This window comes from Lepidochelys olivacea, assembly GCF_965140295.1.
Source record: "Lepidochelys olivacea isolate rLepOli2 genome assembly, chromosome: 3".
NCBI classification, from domain to species: Eukaryota; Metazoa; Chordata; order Testudines; family Cheloniidae; genus Lepidochelys; species Lepidochelys olivacea.
Window position 1 is genome coordinate 209,176,470 of NC_140413.1, and position 20,436 is coordinate 209,196,905.

Here is a 20,436-nt window from a genome sequence, read left to right on the forward strand (position 1 = left end):
ATCCCATCAGAGATGGAAATCTGGGCTGTTTGACAAGATCTGCTTGCCAGAAACCCACCTTGGCTGGCATTAATTATATACCTATCCTTCATTAGCAATTGGATCCCATCTCAGCTTTTCCATGACATTGCATGGGACTGATGTCAGGCTAACCAGACCACAGCTAGCCAGCTAATCCCACCTGCCCTTTTTGAATATTGGCCCAACATCAGCCCTCATCCGGGCTTCTGGAATTTCCCTGGTATTCCAAGATTTATTCGAAATTAGCATCAGAGATCTCCTCAGTCAACTCTTTTAAGACTCTTGGATACAAGTTCTCCAGGCCTGCTGTTTTAAAATCGTTCGTCCCTGGCAGATGGTGTTTAATCCTCCTTGGCGACTGCTGGAATGGAAAGCATGTCGTCCTCCACGTGTGACACGAGCCCATCACCCTGGCTCCTTTTCAGCTCCAGCCCGGAAACAGTCACTGAATACTTCTGCCTTTTCCGCACCATTATTGACAATTTTACCCTCTCCAGCTGCGGGGGGGTGGGGTGAGGGAGAGCCTGTGCCACAGCCAGGACCTCCTTGGTTCTCAATAAACCAAAATGTTTTGCCCGTCTCTCCTGGTCGCCTATTGCACTGTCGTGTAATACATCGTTCCGAAGGCACTGATGCTATTCCTGGTCTTGTTCTCCAGTGGCTGCCCCCAAGCGAGGACAAAGGACATAGGGCCCTAGCCTGGAAACCCTCTGTTTCCTGGGGCTGCCCCCTGCCATGGCTCCGCAGGCAGCCTGCCCAGCTGGTGTACAGCCCGGCTCCCCTCCCTCCTCACCTGCCCTTGCCACTCGGTGACATTCACTAGGATGATGCTCTCCGGAAGCTGCTCATCTGAGATCAGGATCTGGTTCAGCTGATCATAGACAGATTTCCGGGGCACCTAAGACAGCACAACCAGGCAGGATCAAACACTACAGGGATCCCCTGGTCTCCCACAGGCCAGCCACTGTCCCACTCCAACGCCTCTCCACCCACATGGGCCAGGGTCCCGCAGGCAGCAAACCGGGCCACCCACTGCCTCTCCTGCAAGCCAATGGGGCCCAGCCCCACCGCCCTGCCGTGCCCCCTGCCCTGCAAGAGGCAGGAATGCCACCCACACGCACACTGCTGCAGCCTGACCTGGGCGCTGTGCCGCGAGTCCGGCGAGCTTTCACTGTCCAGGCTGCTGGTGCGGTCGCTTTGCCCCTTCAGGTTCTGCCGGTCCTTCATGGAGGTGCTGCGGGGCCGCCACACCTGTCTGCTTTCAGCTTTGCTGCAGGGTGAGAATCTCCAGGAGTCAGAGCTTACGCTGCAGCAGCCTTGGCCCCAGGGCTGGGACTGCAGAGTCTGGGGCAGCCAGGTCCCCAGGACTGTCCCCACACCATCACAACAGCTACACGGGAGCTGGCTGCACCCGGGGCCAGGCCCCCGCCGTCCCCCGCCCCCGGGGCCGGGCCAGACCCCCATCAGCCCATTGTGACTGGTCCATCAGCACTTTCCTTGCCAGGGAAGAGCGTGGTGGGCCCAGCCGTGTTCTCCCCAGCCCAGCCGTGCAGGCCAGGACTGCGGTCTGGAGCCACCTTACCTGGGTGACACAGCGTTTGGGGGCTCGGGCTTGCCGGCGCTGCCCAGCTGGGCCAGCCTGTCAACACTGCTCTCCCGCCTGGCTGCCTCTGCCGCCCCGGGGCGTGGGGAGGGCTCCTCCGGCTCCAGCGCCTGAGGGGACACACAGTCACTGGACACAGGAGAGAGACCAGGGCCCCAGAACCCCTCCCCAGGGGCTGATGGGCCCACAGCCAGTCTCCTTGAGACAGGCCTCCGCCCTGCTCCCCGTCCCACCGTCTAGCTACAGCACGTCTCTGGCCCCATCCCTGTGGGACCGGAGTGCTCGTCACTGTGTGGCCCCTCACAGGGCAGGGCTGTCGGCCCCACTGGACGGGGGCCCAGAGGCTCTGTGAGGGGCCCACCAGGAGCCTGCAGCAGAGCCAAGCTCCCAAGTGCTCTAACCACTGGACTATCCTTCCTCTCAGCTCCCTGCCTGCGTCTGCCCCCTCCCCAGGGCTGCCAGCATTCCTCCACGCCCCCACCTGAGGGGACAGCTCGCTCCCTGGACACTGAGACGCTGGGCACCCCCCAAAAGCCTCAGCCAGCCACGCCTGCCGGCCTGACAGCACACAGACACTCACCGCGGCCACCACCTCCACGCCCACCTCCTCCAGGGCCCGCGGCGCTCCGGCCTTGCGTTTCTCCGCTTGTCCCTGGGGAGAGGGAACCAGAGTCTAGATCAGAGCATCCCAGGGCAGGGCCACAGCAGCCCCACGCATGACCCCCAGCACAGGGCAGCCGGATGTGGTTCTGGCTGTCTCTGGAGACGCACGAGCGTGGGGCAGCCTGCACCCCAGAGCTCCCGCCAAACTTCTGTCCCCCCGAGAGCGCTCCTACTCCGTCCGGCTGTGCTGGGACAGGACGCCGCTCGCGCCCAGGAAAGAGAGAAAAGGAGAAGGAAATGCAGAGCAGAGCGACCCCCGCAGGTGACAAGCACCTCCCTGGGAGGCCTGGCTCCCGGCAGGATATCCCAGGCTTACAGGCTGCTGGGGGAGGACAAGGAGGCGGGGATGTGACTCACAGGGCTGCTGGACTCCTGTTCCTGCCCTTTCTGGCCGTGCAGACTACCAATCTCAGTCTGGGAACCCGAGTGAGAGACGCCCTCAAAGAAACGCCTGCAGGAGAGACAGAGACGCACAGGGAGACAGACAGAGGAAGAGATGAGACAGACACGAGGACACCGGGACCCCCGCTCAGCCTGCAGCGCCAGAGAGGCCCCCAACTCACTCCGGCACCAGCCCAGCCCAGCGTCCCCGGGGTAGGGGGGTGAAGCTTGCAGGGAGAGGAGCTTGTCCCCTTGGCATGCTGAGCCAGAGAGCGCCAGGAGCTGAGCTGCAAAGGGATCCTACCCTCAGGCTCATGCTGGGCCGGGGTAGGGGGAGACTTGGCCAAGGGGCTGGGCCTGAGTCTGGGACCTGCGGTTCCCGGAGGTGGCGCGCAGGGCTGGGAGCCAAGGACGGGCCAGTTCCCTGCTAGGAGAGCTGGGGCAGGTTTACGCCTGTGCTCAGACCGGGACTGTCTGAGGGAGCCTGGTGCCTGCTCGCACCTCAGACTGGTGCCACATCTCCTGGGCCCCGTGGTGCCTTGTTCCATCCTGTCCGTGGTGCCTAGGGGCTGGCTGGGCTCTTGGCTGGCACAGAACGCGGATCCCCGGGACGGGTGAGGATCATTAACGGGAGGAGCTGGCATAGAGCCCCTGCCCGGGCTGCTCCCAGGAGGTGGTGATGTTGGTGTGAAGGGAACATGCCAGGGGACTGCCCTGACCGCAGGGCCAGCAGGCCTGCAGGACACTGGCGCTTTCCGGGCAGGTGGGCAGCCCGGGGGCAGGGGGCTGCTACAGCGACGCAGGGGGACGGCCCCACAGCCACCATACACAGCAGAGCTGTCGAGCACCTCAGGGATGTCGCTGGACGGAGGGTGGATGACGCAAAGCCTTTGGGGTCCGACTCCTTCCCACAGCTGGGGCTCTTGGGGGCTGCCAGAGTTAAGTCCCGTACACAGGGGGTGCCGGGGTCACCTCTCTGTTTCCAGACAGAGCCGTGTTTAACGTGAGCTGAGATCACCCCACTCCAATGCCGCCCCACCCCCCGCCACCAGAGAGCTGGGAACGCACAGCTGAGTTCAACACCTCCTGTGGTCAGTGACCTACACCAGTGCAGAGCCAGACACATGGGCTGGAAGGGACCCAGAGAGTCGTCGAGTCCAGTCCCCTGCACAGAGGCAGGGCCAAGTAACCCCAGACCATCCCTGGCCTTAGAGACCCCCCAGTGATGGGGACTGCACTGCCTCCCTGGGCAGCCTGGCCCAGAGCTTAACCACCCGAGTCAGACACTTGGAGCCCTGCCCTCCTTTCACAAGGCAGGTTCACACCCCGGCTCCTGCAGCCACTCTACCGCTGGGTGTTTCAGACTGGCCTCCTGTCGGCTGCAGAGCCATGCCGGGGCTACGCAGCAGCTGGACGATTGCCTATGATTGCAGCGGAGACAAGCCCCAGGCAGATGCCTTGCAAACCGCAGCTGGAGAGACTAGACTAGCTGACTGTGGGTACAGAGCACCGGCTGGCCGAACCCCACGAGATCACGAGGCTCTTCCTGCAGTGCCCCCCCAGTGGCTCTGGTTGGCTCGAGAAGACCTCCCCAGTGAACAGGGAGGAATGGCCAGGAACCATGGGCAGGCCCTCTCTGGAGGCTCCCAGCACCGTCTGCTCCATCCTCTACCAAAGCCACAGCAGTCAGCTGACAAAGACGTGGCTGGCTGGAGGAGGTCCGAGCTCCAGGCAAAGGGAGCTGGGATCTGGAGTCCCAGATCTGGAGAGAAGCGGGGGCCTGATGGAGGCCCAGGAATGTGGCAAGCAGCCAAAGGGCTGGCTGCGACACATCCCACTCTAAAGACTTGGCTGGAACAAGCTGAGAAGCAGCCCAGGGCACAGGGTTAGGGGTCCAAAAACGACAACACCCACTGGCCTGTGGCTCTCAAAGAGGCGGAAAGTGACCCGGGACATCTAGGGCGCTGTTTCCACATGACAGAGCAGCACTGCTGAGCTTATGAGCAAAATGTCCCCAGCTTAATCCGAGAGCTTAATAACAGCGCGGATGAACTGACAATAAAAAAGGAGGCACCATATTCGAGTCTGCTCCGGTGCCCTGGAGAGCAGCAAATGTCACCGCTCTCTTTTCAGAAGCCTGGAGCACGATCCCGGGAATCGCAGACCCTGGAGCCGGAGTTCAATCCCCGGTGAAACTGGTCCCGCAGACGATGAACGACCCCCCGGGTAGAAACCCAGCTGCACTCAGCGGAGTAGGAACGAAGCCATACGGCTACTGCCAAGGGAAATCACCCCTCCCTGGCAAGTACAGCGCTCGCACGCAGCAGGGAAAGGGGAATAGCCTGGGGGCAGCGCTTTGCCTGCCGCAGAGTCCCCCACAAGGGGTGATTCAGGAAGCCAGAGTCATGAGGTGAGAGGCAAAGGCACCTGTCATCCGGCCCCAGAGAGCACCTTGGGTGTCATCGTGGGCTCGGCAGGGGCTGCGGCAGCCAGAGGGGCAAACAAACGAGTCGGGCGCATGAGGAACAAGTCGAAAACCAACACTGAAAATACCTGGCTCCCAGGGACAGACTCCCGAGGCTCTGGCTATTTAGCTTGGCCAAGAGAGGGTGAAGCAGGGACTTGGTGACAGTCTGTAGGTCCTGACATGGGGAACAGATACTTCGTACTGGGCTCTAGTCTAACACCATCCAGTGGCTGGAACAGATACGTCGCACTGGGCTCTGGTCTAACACCATCCAGTGGCTGGAAGCTGAAGCTGGACAAACTCAGACTGGAAGTAAGGTGTCGATTTTTAGCAGAGAGAGTAACGAACCCTTGGAACGACTCACCCAGGGTCATGCTGGATTCCCCAGCACTGGCAATTCTGCAGTCAAGTTTGGCTGTTTTTCTAAAAGCTCTGCTCCAGGAATGATTGGGGGCCGGTCTCTGGCCTGTGCTCTGATCCCAGTGTGCCCTGGCCTGGGGATGTGTGATTCGATAAAATCTTACCATACCCTATCTCTGAGCTGGCCTCCCTTGGAAAGCGAGTGCAGCTGTGGAGTAATCCCAGAAATAGAGGGGTTCAGAGATGGGCAGTCAATCTCTGGGAGGCCAGCAGAGATGGCAGGGCTCAGGGCTGCATAGCATCCAGGAGGCATGCCAGATGCGCCTGGAAGAGTGAACGGAATAGAGAAGCTAAGTCCATCACTCCCTAGCATGGCCAGAACCGGGGACAGTCACTGACACCAAAAGGGAGCTCACTTCCAACTGACACAAGGCCGTACTTCTTCACACAACGCTCAGCTAACCTGTGGAACTCACTGCCACAATGTGAGGCTCGGCACTCAACGGGGTTCAGCGGAGGACTGGACATTTCTATGAATAATGAGAAAGTCCCCAGCTACTGAGATGTACATCTCCTGCTTCCCAGCCCAGACAGCCCCTGCTAGCACGCTCCCAGTAGCGGTGTGGTCATTGCTAGCCCCCAAGATCAGAGCCAGCGGGAGAGCCGCAACATCCACACTGCTATTCTTAGCATGCTAGCTTGAGTGGAGCTAGCGCCAGTCTGTCTACCAGGCTGGGGGGCTCGCTCGCAGCTGCAGTGTAGACAGAGCATGTCCCCCGCACAGGACAGAGGGATGACAGGGCCTCCCGTGAGACGACAGGGCTCCTTCCTCCCTGGGGCCAGTGCATGTGCCCCCTCCCTCCATCCTGTCCAGCAGCGAGCGAGTCGGTCAGTCCTGCCCTGGGCTGGCTCTCCGGGAGGCACAGGAAATGCACTCCGCAGGCAAAGCGACTTCCAGCCAGGTTCTGTGCTGCTCCGGCTGTTACCCAGCTCCCCGTCCGCCTGCCCAGTCTGAGGTCAGCATCCGGCGCTGGGCGGCGTTCGCCTGGGAAGCTTCCTTTCCAAGCACAAGAATCGAACTGGGTGACAGGGCCCGGGGACCAGGTCTCCCAGATGCTGGCTGTGTGCTGGCAAGGCACCCGGGAGCGCTGCGGGAAAGGAAAGCACCGCCCGGGCCTCTAGGCTGGGCAGAGGAGAGCGTAACTGACCTTTGGGGCACACAGGGCAAGGCGTGGGACACCCGGTGCAGGACATGTGATGCATCTGTGTTTCTCCTATCAGCTCTCACCTCAGGGTGGGCTTGGGGGTGCTGTGCACACTCTCATTATCCTCCAGCTCAGGGCCACTGTCGCTGTTGTTGCATTCCTCCAAGCTGTCGTACAGCAGCCCCAGATCCTCCTCCACTTCTCGGGTCTGACCCACCGGGTCGGAGTCCAGAACCTGCGGCAGAGAAGCACAGGTAACAGCAACGCTCCCTCCCCAGGTCCCTGGCTGCGTGCTCTCCGGAGAGGAGCAGCCCCACAGGCCTGTCAGCACAGCGCTCGCCTAGTGTGGGGATCTCTGCTCTGATCTGTCCCAGCCTGGCCCAGGTGCCTGGATTCTCTCCATTGACACCGGCAGGGCACGCTCTAGGCTACGGCCTGTTCTGGGACCCCCGGAGCATTCTGGAGATACCTCCAGGCCATCCCCCAACCGGGGCCTGCCTGTCCTCATGCAGCAGCGAGGACAGAGCCACCTGAGGAACGAAAGGGCCGGGGGCCCGAGCGCAGCTCCCCGCAGCTGCTCACAGTCACCGCCCAGGGCCACAGGAGCAGGAACTTGGTCATGCTGCCATTTCCCAAACTTCACACAGCTGGGCCGGCCTTGGGGGAAACGAGGCCAATCCCCCGTGCATCCTGCCACGTGCAGTTAGAGACTGGCCTGCCCTAATGTAGACACCTCCCCGCATGCACGACCCCATGCCTGCTTCATCATCACTGTGGGCTAATTTCCTGCCCCAGATGGAAGTATCAAATGCAGCCCACAAAAGGTACACGAGACTGCCTATCAACCCTCAGGGAGTCACTAAAACCCACAGCCAAGACAGACCGTACGAGCTCTGCCTCTCAGAGGAAGGACTAACTCTTGTGAGACAAATGAGTCCAAGTGCTGGAGGGCCCAAGCCTCTAACTCCAGCCCTGTTCAAGCACCGAAGCCACCAGACTAACACGCACAGCCCGCTCACCCAGGACTGACCCAGCCCGCAGGGAGGAAGGCAAAAAGCCAGGCACGGGCTGGCTTCAGTCAAAATGAGCTACGGAGTTCGTGGGTGAGTGATCACCTCCCCCTAATATGCTCATCATGTACCCTGAAGAGACACGGCAGAGTCCTTCAGCCACCTAGGACTCCGCAGCCTCCTCACGCTTGAGTCTCCAAACCTTGTAGTCAAACCAAATCGAAGCCTGGAACCCACCTTCTCTGGCAGAGATCCAAATTCACTGGACACCAAGTGCCGGCAAGGAAACCCCAGGAAGTGCCGGCAAGGAAACCCCAGGAAGTGCCGGCAAGGAAACCCCAGGGCTTAGACTCTTACCAAACCAGCCACTTTCTGCTCCGCTCAAGAGACCACTCGGGAAGGACAAAGCCATCTGAGACCCACCCCAATACAGTCATTTCCAGACAAACTGGTCTGCCTTTTGGGAGCTCTCCGACTGTATCCTTATGGAGCGGAGACACCAAGGTCATCTCCAAAACACCCGCTAGCAGAAGGGAGAATACCCTGCCCGTTGTCATGCACCCAACCAGATCTGGCTTCATAAAGGGACAACCGGTCGCCGGAGTATCTGAGAAGTCCTCCACTGAGCCCTGCTGTCGCTCATGGCAGACCAGGCCAGCTAACTCTCCACCCCATACAACCCTCTGGGAGCCATCAATTCCAGCACTCCCCCTCCAAGGCCCTCTGTACTAAGCAGGGCAGCAGGCCGAGGCTGCCCAGGGACACTGAAGTTTTTTGAAAATAAATGGAAGGTTACGTGGCAGAAAACACAATGGACACCTTCTTCTCACCCAGCACAATGTCCTCAACAGGTTCTACCTATGGCCGGCTCAACGCAGAGAATCAAACGCTGCGACGACACATCACCCTGTCAATTTCTGCCCCCTCTCCGCATGGCAACCTTCACTCTGACGTGTTCTGGGCTTGGACACGGGCTACAAGCCCATGAGCAACAGGTGATGACCCCCGGCAGGGAATGGGCTCTGGGGAGACGTTTAGCTGGGGCACCTTGGATCGGTCCACACTGCTTTAGCCTTTTCACCTGCGCTCAGGAAGCGTGTGGTAAACAGCATGTGAACGAGGGAGCTGCGATCGCCATGTGAAGAGAGAGAAATGACACAGAGGGACCGAGCGAGATTACTGCTATGGGCAGAAGCGATTCAACCTGGGGGCCGCAGCAGCATTTACAGAAGCAGCCATGCTCCAACCCTCCACCTGGCAGCCTGCTGATGGTTGGTTACCGGGGCCCCACCATGCTCAGCACCAGTTTGAGACTCCGCCCCTAAAGTCCGATTGGCAGAGTCCCCGAGCAGCTGATTGGCCCGCTGGTCCTACTTAAGCAGCAGCAGGAACAGGAAGCTGTCTGAACAACTGGGCTCTGCCCTGTTCTGGACTGCTTGCCTCTGGCTTGATTTCCTGGCAGCCCAACCCCGAGTAATGCCTGGCATCTGACTGGTGGTTCTCATCTTCAATTTGTCTCCTGCCTCTGACCCCCTGGTATCCTGACCTGGCCTGACTCTGGTTCCTGACTGGTGGTTCTGATCTCCAGTTCGTCTCCTGCTTCTGATGTCCCGGTATCCTGGCCCAGCCGACTTCTTCTTGTGACTGCAGACTCTGACTACTAGGTCTGGCTGCTCCCGACCTGGCCATGACAATGCAGCTACCCCAGCTGGGGAGAACAAGCTAAGACACCCCAAAATCAGTTATAGAGCGTAAGGCCAGAAGGAACCACCAGATCATCCAGCCACTTCTCCTGTAGATCACAGGCCACCACTGCCACCCCCCAGGACCCACACACTAAACCCAACTGGAATTAGACCAAAGTGCTCCAGCCCTCAGGAGACTAGACTGTCACATGCCACAGGCCTAGAATGGGGGGACTGACCCAGCCCCCCTCAATGGCAGGGAAATGAGTCAGTGAGTTAGACTCATAGTCCTGGCAAGTGACCCGCACCCGCACGCTGCCGAGGAAGGTGAAAATCCTCAAGGTCACTACCAATGGGACTTGGGGCGAAATTTCTTCCTGACCCCACATCTGGTGATCAGCCAGACCCTGGCCACATGAGGCAGCCCAGCACCTCAAAGAGGATGCTCAGTTCCACCTCCGCCACCCCGACAGGTGTCTCATCTCTAGCGCTGGGCATCCCTGATGGCTTCTGAGGAAGGAGATTAAAAAAAACAACCACCTTAGAATACTTTTGGGGGGTGACAGTGGGGGAAATCCCTTCCTAACCCCGCTGGGGGCCAGCTGGAAACCTGAAGCATGAGCTTTAGAACATAAGACACAGGAGGAACCAACCAAGGAGCCAGAACAGCTGAGAGGCCACGCATGGGGGCCACGGTGCCACGCAGGCCTGCTCCCAGCCGGGTTAGCCGAGACGTGGTTAAACACCAGCAGCTGCCACTGGAGGAGCTGAACCCGGCGGCGCAGCAAGGGCGGGGAAGAGCCAGGCAAAGGCAGAGCCCTGGGGCCACAGTGGACGTCAGCCGGAAATGCAACGTGGCAGCGAAAATGGGCAATGCGACTGAGGGCTGCAGGCCCAGAGGCAGCAGCTTGCCGAGCAGCGAGACAGCCCCTGAATGTGCAGCCGGGCCAGGCCCAGCACCCTCCATTGCAGGCACCGGGCTACGCTTCCTGCCCGCAAAGCGTCACACCTGGCAACCTCGACAGCCTCCTTCCACACAGGTGTTGAAAAGGAAAATTCAAATTCTGTCATGTGCAACCGTAATGTCTCCCCTCCGGCCTGAGCCCCAGCCCCCTGGCACTATCATGTAGATCTCAGCCACTTGAGCTGAAGGAGTTCCTACGTTACTAGCAGTAGTAGGTTGTTATCCTGCGTAGGCCAGCGGGGGGGATGCATAATACCCCGAGCAGTGGTTACAGATACAGCCACAGCCTCATTCAACAGACAACCCAGCCCAGCCCTGGCTGCCATGGCTCCTTCTGAGGGGCAGGTATGCTCTGTCAAATGGAAGAGCTCTGCCAGGAAAGACCCTGTACCTCCCACAGGGTGGCTGACACTTGCCTCCCCTCTAGGGATAGCAGCTGTGCTCAGCAATGAGAGCTGTGATGGGACCAGAACCAGTAACTCCAGCCCTTAGCAGAAGTCAAACTCAGGAATGCCTGCTTCCCAGCCCAGTGCACCTTCTCCCTGAGGCCAAAGGGCATTTTGATGAGCAGTAGGAGCAGCCAGTCTCGGTGTCCCCATGAGGGTGGCTCTGGATCATGGGGCGGCCTCAGGGGCGTGAGGAACATGCACAGTGCACGTGGAATGAGATTTCTGGAGCAAGCTCAACTGAGCACATGCAAAGGCAATTTACCGTGTCTTGTAACTTGGCCAAACCAGGGTTGACGGTCACAGGGAGGGCAAAAGGCACCTCTCGGGGCCCGGCACTATCCCCCAGTCGAATGTTAAGCTGCTGTTCCGAGCCCCTGAGGCACCAGAGCTCTTCCAAACCATAGACAGATGGGCTGAGGTTATTTACGCTACTGATTTCCCCACACTTTGTTCTCAGACATCGCGAAACCCAAATGCTGGGATTTTGGAACTTGAAAGCACTAGGAGATTCCCCCACCCATCCTGGCTGCACTCCTGTGGAGGCTGGAAAGTGGGAAACCCCGACGCTCTGCCCATGCCACGTACAGGCTCTTCCCCTAGCCGGTTACCCACAAGCGCCCTCTCTTCACGCTACAAAGAGCCGGCCAGCCCCTCCCTGGGGATTCATGGCTCATGTCCGTGTGCTGCCCTCGTCTCCTGGGGCAGGAGTGAGCTTTCTATGGGGTAGACAATGCGTCCCCAAGGGACACCACTGGGCTCGAACACATCTGCACATAGGGTTTGCCAGGAGAGAGCCAAGGGACTGATTAAGGAGCTGCGGAAGCTTCCTAAAAGTGTGTGTGTGTGGGGGGGCCCACGGGCACCTGAACTATGTCCCCATCCCCCCTTCTCTCTGAGCCCCTGCTCTCATGCTGCCTCTTCCCCACAACACTCCCCCCTCGCTCCTCTGCCCCCTCGCCCCGTCGCTTGCCCTTATGGCTGGTAAGAAATGGTGGAACCATGGCCACCCGGCTCCCCAGACTGATCCCAAGGCGCTCGTCCCGCTGGCGCCATGCGTCAGACAGGGACGGACCCATCCTTTCTCACCTCATCCATCACTTTAAATCTCTTCAGCAAAGCAACGAATTTCTGCTTGAAGTTCGGTTGCTGGAAGGAAAGGACAGAGGAAAAGGCGTGAGGTTCCCAGGGAGCTGTTACCCCCAGCCGCCCGCTTTCACTGTGCCGTGTGCTGAACGCATGGCGCCCTCCATGGGGAGCGGTGGGCCCCCTCCACAGCCTCAAAGCTAGCGGCTCTGTCAGCACCACCGGGCTTATGAGCTATTGTCTTGACAGCGATGGCATTAGCTAAACACAGAGCGAGACGCGGCCCAACTCAAAGAGCTCCCGAAGACAAAGTCACAACACATGGAGGGCAAAGGGACAACACAGAAGCGAAGTATCCAGAGGACACCAGGAACATCTGCAGAGCATCCAGGCAGCCATGACAGGCCACGTGCAGAGACACATCACCCAGCCCCTCTAAGGCCCTGACTGATAGAGAGAGGAGCACTAGCTGGAGCAAGCCCAGCAGTGTGCCCCGGCGTAAGACCAGCGTTACAGTCACACCACGGCAGGTCTCCCCAGTGCAGACCAGACCCACAGCACGCAGGCTGGGAGGTGCTATGGGCTCTCTGCCATTTTTAGGGGGGCTTGCACAGCCCCCAGCCCCCTCCCCTCCTGAGCACACGGGCCAGCAGCAGCCACTGCTCCCTAGGCCTCCCCAAACCCATCCCAAAGGCAGAGCTCTTAGCTGGTTCGGGTTGGCCCTCCGACACTGACTAGGAGATGTGGGAGCAGAATCTGCCCGTGCTGAGCCTGGCTGGTACGTGTGCACATCGGCAGGCCGACGGACAAGACGTGACCTTGAGGGCTCAGCAGCGGTGGGGAGAGGGAGAGCCAGATTTCCTTTGCTTTCAGTAGCAACAACCGTAACAATAGACTGGGAGACCTGGGTTCGAGTCTCCGCTCTGCCAGATGTCCTGTGTGCCCATGGGCCAGTCACTTTGCTCCCTGGGGCTCAGCTCCCCACCTGTTCAATGGGGAGAACAGCCCGGCCCTGCCTCCTGGGGCACGTTAGGGTAGGTGCGAGGGGCTCCGACAGTGCCGGGGGCCAGAGAAGCTCTGTGGATAGGCAGAGCAGAGGGCTGGGGAACACACCCTGCAAACCTCCATGTGCTCTGAGCCGGGGACACGTGTGCAGGTGACGCGGCTGCCCTCACAGCACTGGGCCATACCGCACGCCTCGCGCCCGTCTTCCCATGGCAGCACAGGCTCCACCAGGAAGCAGGGCAGAGAGGACTGAGCGACAGGACCAAGTCAATGGCCCCCCAGGGATGGGCACCCCCCGCACCAGTGCAGGATGGCTGTCGCTCTCTCCTGAGCTACACACCGCTCGCGACCTGTGGGCGAGATCACTGCACGGTGGGGTGTTCTCTCCCCCGGGGGCACAGCGCCCTGCACCGCTGCTCACGGCGAGTGGGGCAAGGGGCGGAGCTCGTGGGAGCTCCGCCACAGCCAGAGCTTGCAGTGCCTCCTGCTGGGGAAAGGCTATGGCGGCTCCCCCACCGGAATTGGGCCCGGGCCCAGTCCCAGTCCCCGTGCTGCTGTGCAGACACAAGAAATGCGGACGTTACTCTGCTCATGGACGTGGTTCTGATCATTTTCCTCCGGGCTTTCTTCGGCTTCCTCACTTCATCCTCTTCGTCGTACAGATCCTAAACGGACAGAGACGGCAGCACATCAGAAGGGCACAGTGCGCCGGGGGCACCCCTGCCTTTCCGGAAGGGTCCCGGCCCCCCTGGAAGCCAGCGTAGGGCCCTCTGACATGACACCTAGAAGCTGACCAGGCTGGAGCACAAGGCTGTTTTCTCCCAGCCTGTCAGCCCTCACTGATTGCTCCCCCCTTCACTCCATGACCGATCCCCAGCAGACTGCCCCATACAGCGTGCCCCGCCACTGCAGGGGAATCACTCCCTTGGGACTCCCTTTTACCTTGATCATGCAGCACCTGAGACCCACACGTGTCCTGCCCCACACTGCTTAGAGTCTGAGCTGCCAGTGACCCAACCCAGGGGATGGGGGAAGAACAGACCAAGGCTTCCAGGAGCCAGCTGGTGTGCGGCCCGCTGGAGTTCACCTGACCCATTGTCACTGCAGAGCCTGCCACACCCATGAGAAGGGAAACGTGGGCCACCCCAGAGCAGGGTACTGGAGCAGATGGCCAGGGCCTTGTGTGGGGGCAGCTCAAGGTGGGGCCCACAACTAAACCATGCTCCTTTCCCGGGATGAAGCCTGGGTGTCACGAACAGCAGCTCCCCCAGGACACTCCTCAGCCACACACTTGGAGGCGGGGTCATGAATACGCAGTTGAACACAAGCTCCCAATGCAACTCTGCAGCTGAAAAGGCTAATGCCAGCCTGGCATCATAGCCAGGCGACTCCGGGAGCAGGAACAGAGAGGTTACTATGGGCAAGTCTACACTACAAAATTAAGTTGACCTAAGTTATGTCAACATACAGCCACCAAGTCCTCAAATCGGTTTCACATGTCCACACTATGCCCGTGCCGGCAGTGTGTGTCTGAGCTGCCCGTGGGGGCATTGCGGGATGGGTTCTGAAAGGTAGCAGGAGTCACTGTAAGCAACGTGGCGTCTACACTGAGACTGTGCTGACCTAGCCACATCAGTGTAAGTGCTACGCCTCTCGCGAGTGGCCTCACTGAGTCAGCGTAGTGGGTGCAATGACGTCATTGCAGCGAAGACGCTTACAGAGCTGCCTTCGTCAGCCTAACTCTGTCGTGTAGACCCAGCCTTTATCTCGGCGTTTAGCCCTGGTGTAACCACTGCTGGAATTCTGCGTCCAGGTCTGGTGCCACAGTTTCGGAAGGATGTTGATAAACTGGAGAGGCGTCAGAGAAGAGCCCCGAGGATGATACAGGACTCAGAGTGATCGACTCAAAGAGCTCAAGCTGTTCAGCTTGTCAAGGAGAAGGCTAAGGGCTGACTCGACCCCCGTCTGAAAGTACCTACATGGGAGCCCAGTATTTAATAACGGGCTCTTCAGTCTAGCCGAGAAAGGTCTCCCGCCGTCCAAGGGCTGGAAACTGAAGCTAGATAAGTTCCGATCGGAAATATAGTGCAGATGTTTAACCGTGAGCGTAATGAGCCTCTGGAACCATTGACCCGGGATTAGAGAGAATTCTCCAGTACTCGCAATTTTTAAATCCAGCTGGGATGTTTTTCTAACAGTGATGCTTTAGTTCAAGTTGGCGTTTGTTCAGGGCAGCTCTCTGGCCTGCGTCACACAGGAGATGAGACTAGATAATCACAACGGTCCCTTCTGGCTGTGGGATCTATGGCTTGACGAAGGAGGATATCTGCTCAGAGCAGCCCTGTGCTCCAGAGAGTTCCAACAGCCTTCACCCCGAGACATCACCTATTGCACGCTGTGGCCAGCCAGAGCCCCGAGACCCAGGCATTCATTCCCAGGGCAGGAGAGGGTCTGGGCCAAGGGGGCACCTGCAGGCTCAGTCCATTCCTCCTGCCCCAGGGCTTTGCAGGCATCCCCTCTCCCTGAGGACAGGCAGCGGGACCCACTCTGACCTGAGACCCCCACAGCAGCAGGGCTAGGCCGCCCTTACCTGGCCTTGCACAGCATCATCGCTGGCCTCCTGCTCTGAAGAGAAGCTGTCGTCGTCCTCCTCCGAGTAGTTATCCATGTCTGGAGAGCGATCTGAAACCAGAAAATGCAGATGCCACTTCCAAGCCACCCACCCCGCCCTCGGGAAACACCCAGCATGCCCAGGAATATGGGGTGTCCCCCACATCCTTGCCCCAGAGTAGCTTGGGGGAGCCTGGAGAAACCTACGCTGAGAGTGGGGAGAGGAGCGCTCGCGTCTTGTTTGGGCTGAGAGATACCTACCCGAGGCTTTGATTTTGGGGCCAGAGGGGACGCTGCCATCCTCATGGTCAATGGGCTGGCTGGACAGGGAGTAGATGCTGATTTCAGCCACTTGGATGCTCACATCCTTCATGTTGCTGTGGAGGCCCAGAAGCTGCCCTCCATCTGTGGGGTGCTGCATCACCTGGGCGAGCAGACAAACACAGAGCCCAGTGACGGCCGGCCAGCACGTAGCCAGCAACAACGATGCCCCCCACGGATGCCTCCACGCGCTGACCAGCCACTCAGTGCTAGCGGCTGGGCAATGCTGCTAGGCCAGAGCAACCCCTGGCCAGCCGCCCCCAGCAGCAGCAGCTCCCAGGCATCACTCGGGGCCAGGCCACCCAGGCTCACAGGCACTGCATCTCTTCCCCTACCGGCGCCGCTTACCTCCGCCATGTTAATGATTCCCACCGCCAGAGTCTTGTAGCCCAGGATTGTGCGGTTCTTGTACCTTTTCCTTCGCTGCAGCATAATCTGCAGCTTGTTGCCATCTCTCTTCAGGAAGTGTGGGTACTACAGTGGGAGGGAAAACACCCAGCCATGGCAGGGCAGGAGAGCTACACAGGCCAGGCCTAATGTTCATGCAGCTACAGCCCTCTCAGCTCCTGAGCCTGCACCCCAACCTCCTCCCAGCCATGGCTCACCCTGAGCAGCTTGCTCCCTCCCCCAGGCCACACGCAAACCTGCTTCACCCTCCACATCTCCTCCGCCCACACTGCACGGGCGAGGCACAGCGAGGTGCCCAGAGCAGCTGGCATGCAGCATGGAGATGCAATCAGCCCCGTGCTGACAGTCAGGACCCCAGCTGCGCATTCCCCGCATCACACGTGCACCCCGCACGGACCAAAGCTCCCAGAGACAACATCACTGGGCTCCTGCTCGGTTCTCCCTGAATTCCCTGTTGTCAGGAAGGGACCCAGGGTGGTATGAGGAGCAGCAGAGCCTGCTGAGGCTGGGTGCTCTGCATCCAGGCTAGCAAGGTGCACGTTACCTGTAAAGAAAAAGTCAGTTCCAGGTCAGTCTCCATCAGGCCCCCGGGTGGAAGGACGTATTCATTGGATCGCAGGACTCGCTTTGAACCCTGCAACGAGATCAGGAGAGGCGTGGAGGGGCAGGCGGCTAGCACAGAACCACTCAGCTGGAGACACGCATTCAATACACTAAACACGCAGGTGCAACCCCAGGGTTTCTCCACTGCCAGTGAATCATGAAGGTTGGAGACAGACAATAGGGCCTATGTAGTCCGCCTCCTCGGGGACCAGAGATCATTCCCTGCAGAACACGGAGAAGGGTTTATCCAGTCTAGTGATGGAGTTTCCACCACTTCTCTTGGAAGACTGTCCTAGCCTACTAGGAAGTCTCCTGGACTCCTAGCTTCAACCTAAACAATTCCTTTCCATCTCCTGGCTATCAGAGCCACCACCGCCCCTTATGAGTCAGCATTTAGCAAAGGCACAGGACAGAGGCTTCTTCCAGCTCTTCTGAGCGCCCCCCAGGCATCCCCCTCCCACTGATTATCAATTTGGTGGTGTTTCCTGATCAAAGCCTAGACGCCGCTGTCTGGCTCCTCGCATCTCCTGAGCACAGACGCAGCTGGAAGAGAGGGCCCAGGAGACAGGGTAGTGCATGGGACGTGAGATGATGCTGGCACAGGGTTCTCAGTCAGGACAATGGTTTGTCCCAGTGCTCTCCAGCCATTTGCAAGGGAAGGTCCCCACAGAGCGTGGATCATCTTGCAGCCCACCAGGAAAAACTCAAGACAGTGCTGTCTGGGAACCCCAGCCCTCGTGCACACACCGAGATGGGCACTCCCTCCTGACAGAGCCAGATCTTCTTCATCTGATTCCTGACAGTAGCTCAGCTGCAGCCGCTGCCTCCCTCCAGACCCCCTGAACCCAGCAAACTGCTCACATAACGTGTCAGGGACTTTGCCATCAGAGGCACCTGAGCAGAGTCCAGGAGAAGGAATCAGAAATGCCCTGAAGAGAGGATTCGCTGAGATAACCCGAAGTAACAAAGGCCAATGAATGCAGCAATGTGCACCCTTGCAGAGATCCATCTCTGGAGAGACAGCATCCCAGACACACCCATCACGGAAGTGGGAGGCCTACACACCATGACCTTGGGATCCACCATCCCATCCGAACGCCTTTGCTGCCCTGACCTGACTGGAGGGGGCCAGAAAGAGAACCAGAGAAGAGAACCTCTGCCAGGCTCACCTAAATCCTGCAACACGGCGGTGAGCCTGAGACTGGAGAGGTAGTTAACGCAGTCCCTCTGACAGCCTGCCATAGGCAGACATCTACCAGGGCTCAGAGTAGCCAAGATTAACACTGTGTGCTGAGCATGGAATTCCCCAGCAGGCCGGCAAGCAAGAAAGGCCAGCAGACAGACAAGGCTTTCTCTGGTTTGTGGTGTGAAGAATACACTCCACAAACCTATTGTATTTTCCACTCCATGCCTCTGATGAAGTGGGTTGTAGCCCATGAAAGCTTATGCCCTAATACATTTGTTAGTCTCTAAAATGCCACAAGGACTCCTCGTTGTTTTTGCTGATGCAGACTAACACGGCTGCCCCTCTGAAACCTCTCTGGTTTGGTTATTCCGTGCTATGCCTTTGTGCCAGTTTTCTTTTGCCTTAAAGCAAACATCCTCCACAGTGGCAAAAGCGAACATCTCCCGGAACTTTTCCTTTTCTCCCCCAGAGGACAGTGAGCTCCAGCTTCAGCGCTATTTAAAGAGACTGGCCTGCAGGAGAGTTTTCCTAGAAATACTCCAGACAACCAGAGGGGAAGGGAATAATGGACATTGTGACAATGAAGTTCTTACGTAATTTCATGTTTCAAATACTTTGACTGTGTTTTTCTTGTGTGTGTTTAATACAAGGTTTAACGGATGGTTGTTACAATGGTAATTGCCAGCGAAAACGTAACACAAACCTGTACAAATGTGTTTAGTGTTGTAATACAGTAAACAAGGATTTTATTATTACCTTAATCTTGTTGGGCATGCAAGATTTCCTGCATGCCCATCATCAGTGTAACGGATCCAGCTCTGCTTCCAGACATGGGTCCTCAGGAAGATTTGCACACTGAATATACCAAGTTCCACGGAGTGGAACGAGGACTAGTTCATTTCCATCCTCACATAAGGTGGGGTCACTGGAGCCCTGAGATGCAAAAGCTGTGACAGGTTCTTTACAAGTGCAACTGACCAGCACCTTTCGCCAGGCTACATCCAAGCCTCCGGCAGGCTAGTCGTGGATGTACCACCCCAAAACGCCTTTGGACGCTGAGGGGGCTCTATTGCAAAAGGCCAGGGAGGACTTCCCTGCCCCTCTGCAGTAACAGATCCAGACAAGTGACACACACAGACCTCCACCCCTTCCATGTTTGCAAGCTTTGCAGTGGATGAGGCTCCACATCCGTGTGCTATTTGTCTGGCCTGCAAGGCTCCCTCTCTCGGATTACATCCAAACCCATCCAAGCTTTGACAGACAGCCCCAGTGATGTACTGCCAAGGAGGGGTTTTTCTAGCCAGCTGTGTCAGGGAGTTTTCCTGCTCTGGGAGCACAGCATCCACCCTGGATTGCTCCAGTAACTCATCTGCCGGGGAAAGACGGCGTCTTTGCAGGCGCTTTGAGCAAATTTACGATCAACTTTCTTAGAGAAAATGACAAGTCTGGCCTATAAGGGTAACGGTGCAGACATCATACCCAGTGCTTGCACATCTGTAGGGGACCCGACTTCATACCGCAGCCCATTCTGATTAACAAACTAGCACCAGAATCGATGTAGCACCAATGAAACGGATTAGAAACTGGCCAACTCCTAGACCTCAACACGTTAATTGTTAACAGGGAATTATCAGCTGGGGTGCGGGGGACCGGAGTCTCACAGGGATCAGTTCTCAGCCCAACACTATCAACGATTTGGAAAAAAATATAAAATCTTTGGTGATGAAGTTTGCACGTGACACCAGGTTGGTGGGGTGGGGGTGGGTCACTGCACTGTATCGATGAGTGAGCAGGACACAATCAAAGATGCAGTTCAATACAGCCAAGTGCAAGGTCTCACCTCTAGGAGCCCCGAGTGTCGGCCACAGTTACAGGATGGGGGACTATACCCTGGAAAGCAGCAACTGGAAAGGACTTGGGATGAATGGTGGAAACCAGCTGAACACGTGCTCCCAGTACAATGCTGTGGCTAAGAGGGCTAACATGATCCTTGGACGTACAAGTGGGGAAATATTGAGAAACAGTAGGGAGGTGATATTTCCTCTGTCTACAGCACTGGTGAGACCATTATTAGACACTTTCCAGCCGTGGTGTCCACACTTCAAACCATCAGTTACAAATCGGAGAGCGTGCAGAGGAAAGGCCCAAGAAAAATTCTGCCTTACAGTGAGAGACTGAAGCGACTCCGTCTATTTCGTTCATCAAAGAGAAGGTTAAGGAGAAACTTGACCCCTAGGCTAGATTATTCATAGATTCCGAGGCCATTGTGATCATCTTATTTGACCTCCTGGATAGCACAGGCCACAGCACCTCACCCAGTAATTTCTGCATCAAGCCCATGTCTTCTGGTTGTGCGGCAACGTGTCTTTTAGGAAGATCTCCCGTTTCAATTTTAGGATACCCAAGCAACGG

General features: G+C 58.1%; 1 protein-coding gene across 3 annotated transcripts in view; it reads right to left on the reverse strand.

Annotated features, from left to right (window-relative positions):
- Window positions 1-20,436, reverse strand: part of LOC311517876 (phosphofurin acidic cluster sorting protein 2-like) — a 112,869-nt gene that overhangs the window by 10,128 nt on the left and 82,305 nt on the right. For all 3 annotated transcript variants that reach the window (XM_084623119.1, XM_084623120.1, XM_084623121.1), the window contains exons 3-14: window positions 16,780-16,869; window positions 16,176-16,301; window positions 15,768-15,930; window positions 15,487-15,578; window positions 13,481-13,561; window positions 11,895-11,954; window positions 6,784-6,935; window positions 2,645-2,738; window positions 2,205-2,276; window positions 1,604-1,734; window positions 1,159-1,291; window positions 815-919 (exon numbers count right to left, since the gene is read on the reverse strand). In XM_084623119.1, coding sequence (XP_084479245.1) covers window positions 815-919; window positions 1,159-1,291; window positions 1,604-1,734; window positions 2,205-2,276; window positions 2,645-2,738; window positions 6,784-6,935; window positions 11,895-11,954; window positions 13,481-13,561; window positions 15,487-15,578; window positions 15,768-15,930; window positions 16,176-16,301; window positions 16,780-16,869 — 1,299 coding nt within the window. The remainder of the gene's footprint in view (window positions 1-814; window positions 920-1,158; window positions 1,292-1,603; window positions 1,735-2,204; window positions 2,277-2,644; window positions 2,739-6,783; window positions 6,936-11,894; window positions 11,955-13,480; window positions 13,562-15,486; window positions 15,579-15,767; window positions 15,931-16,175; window positions 16,302-16,779; window positions 16,870-20,436) is intronic.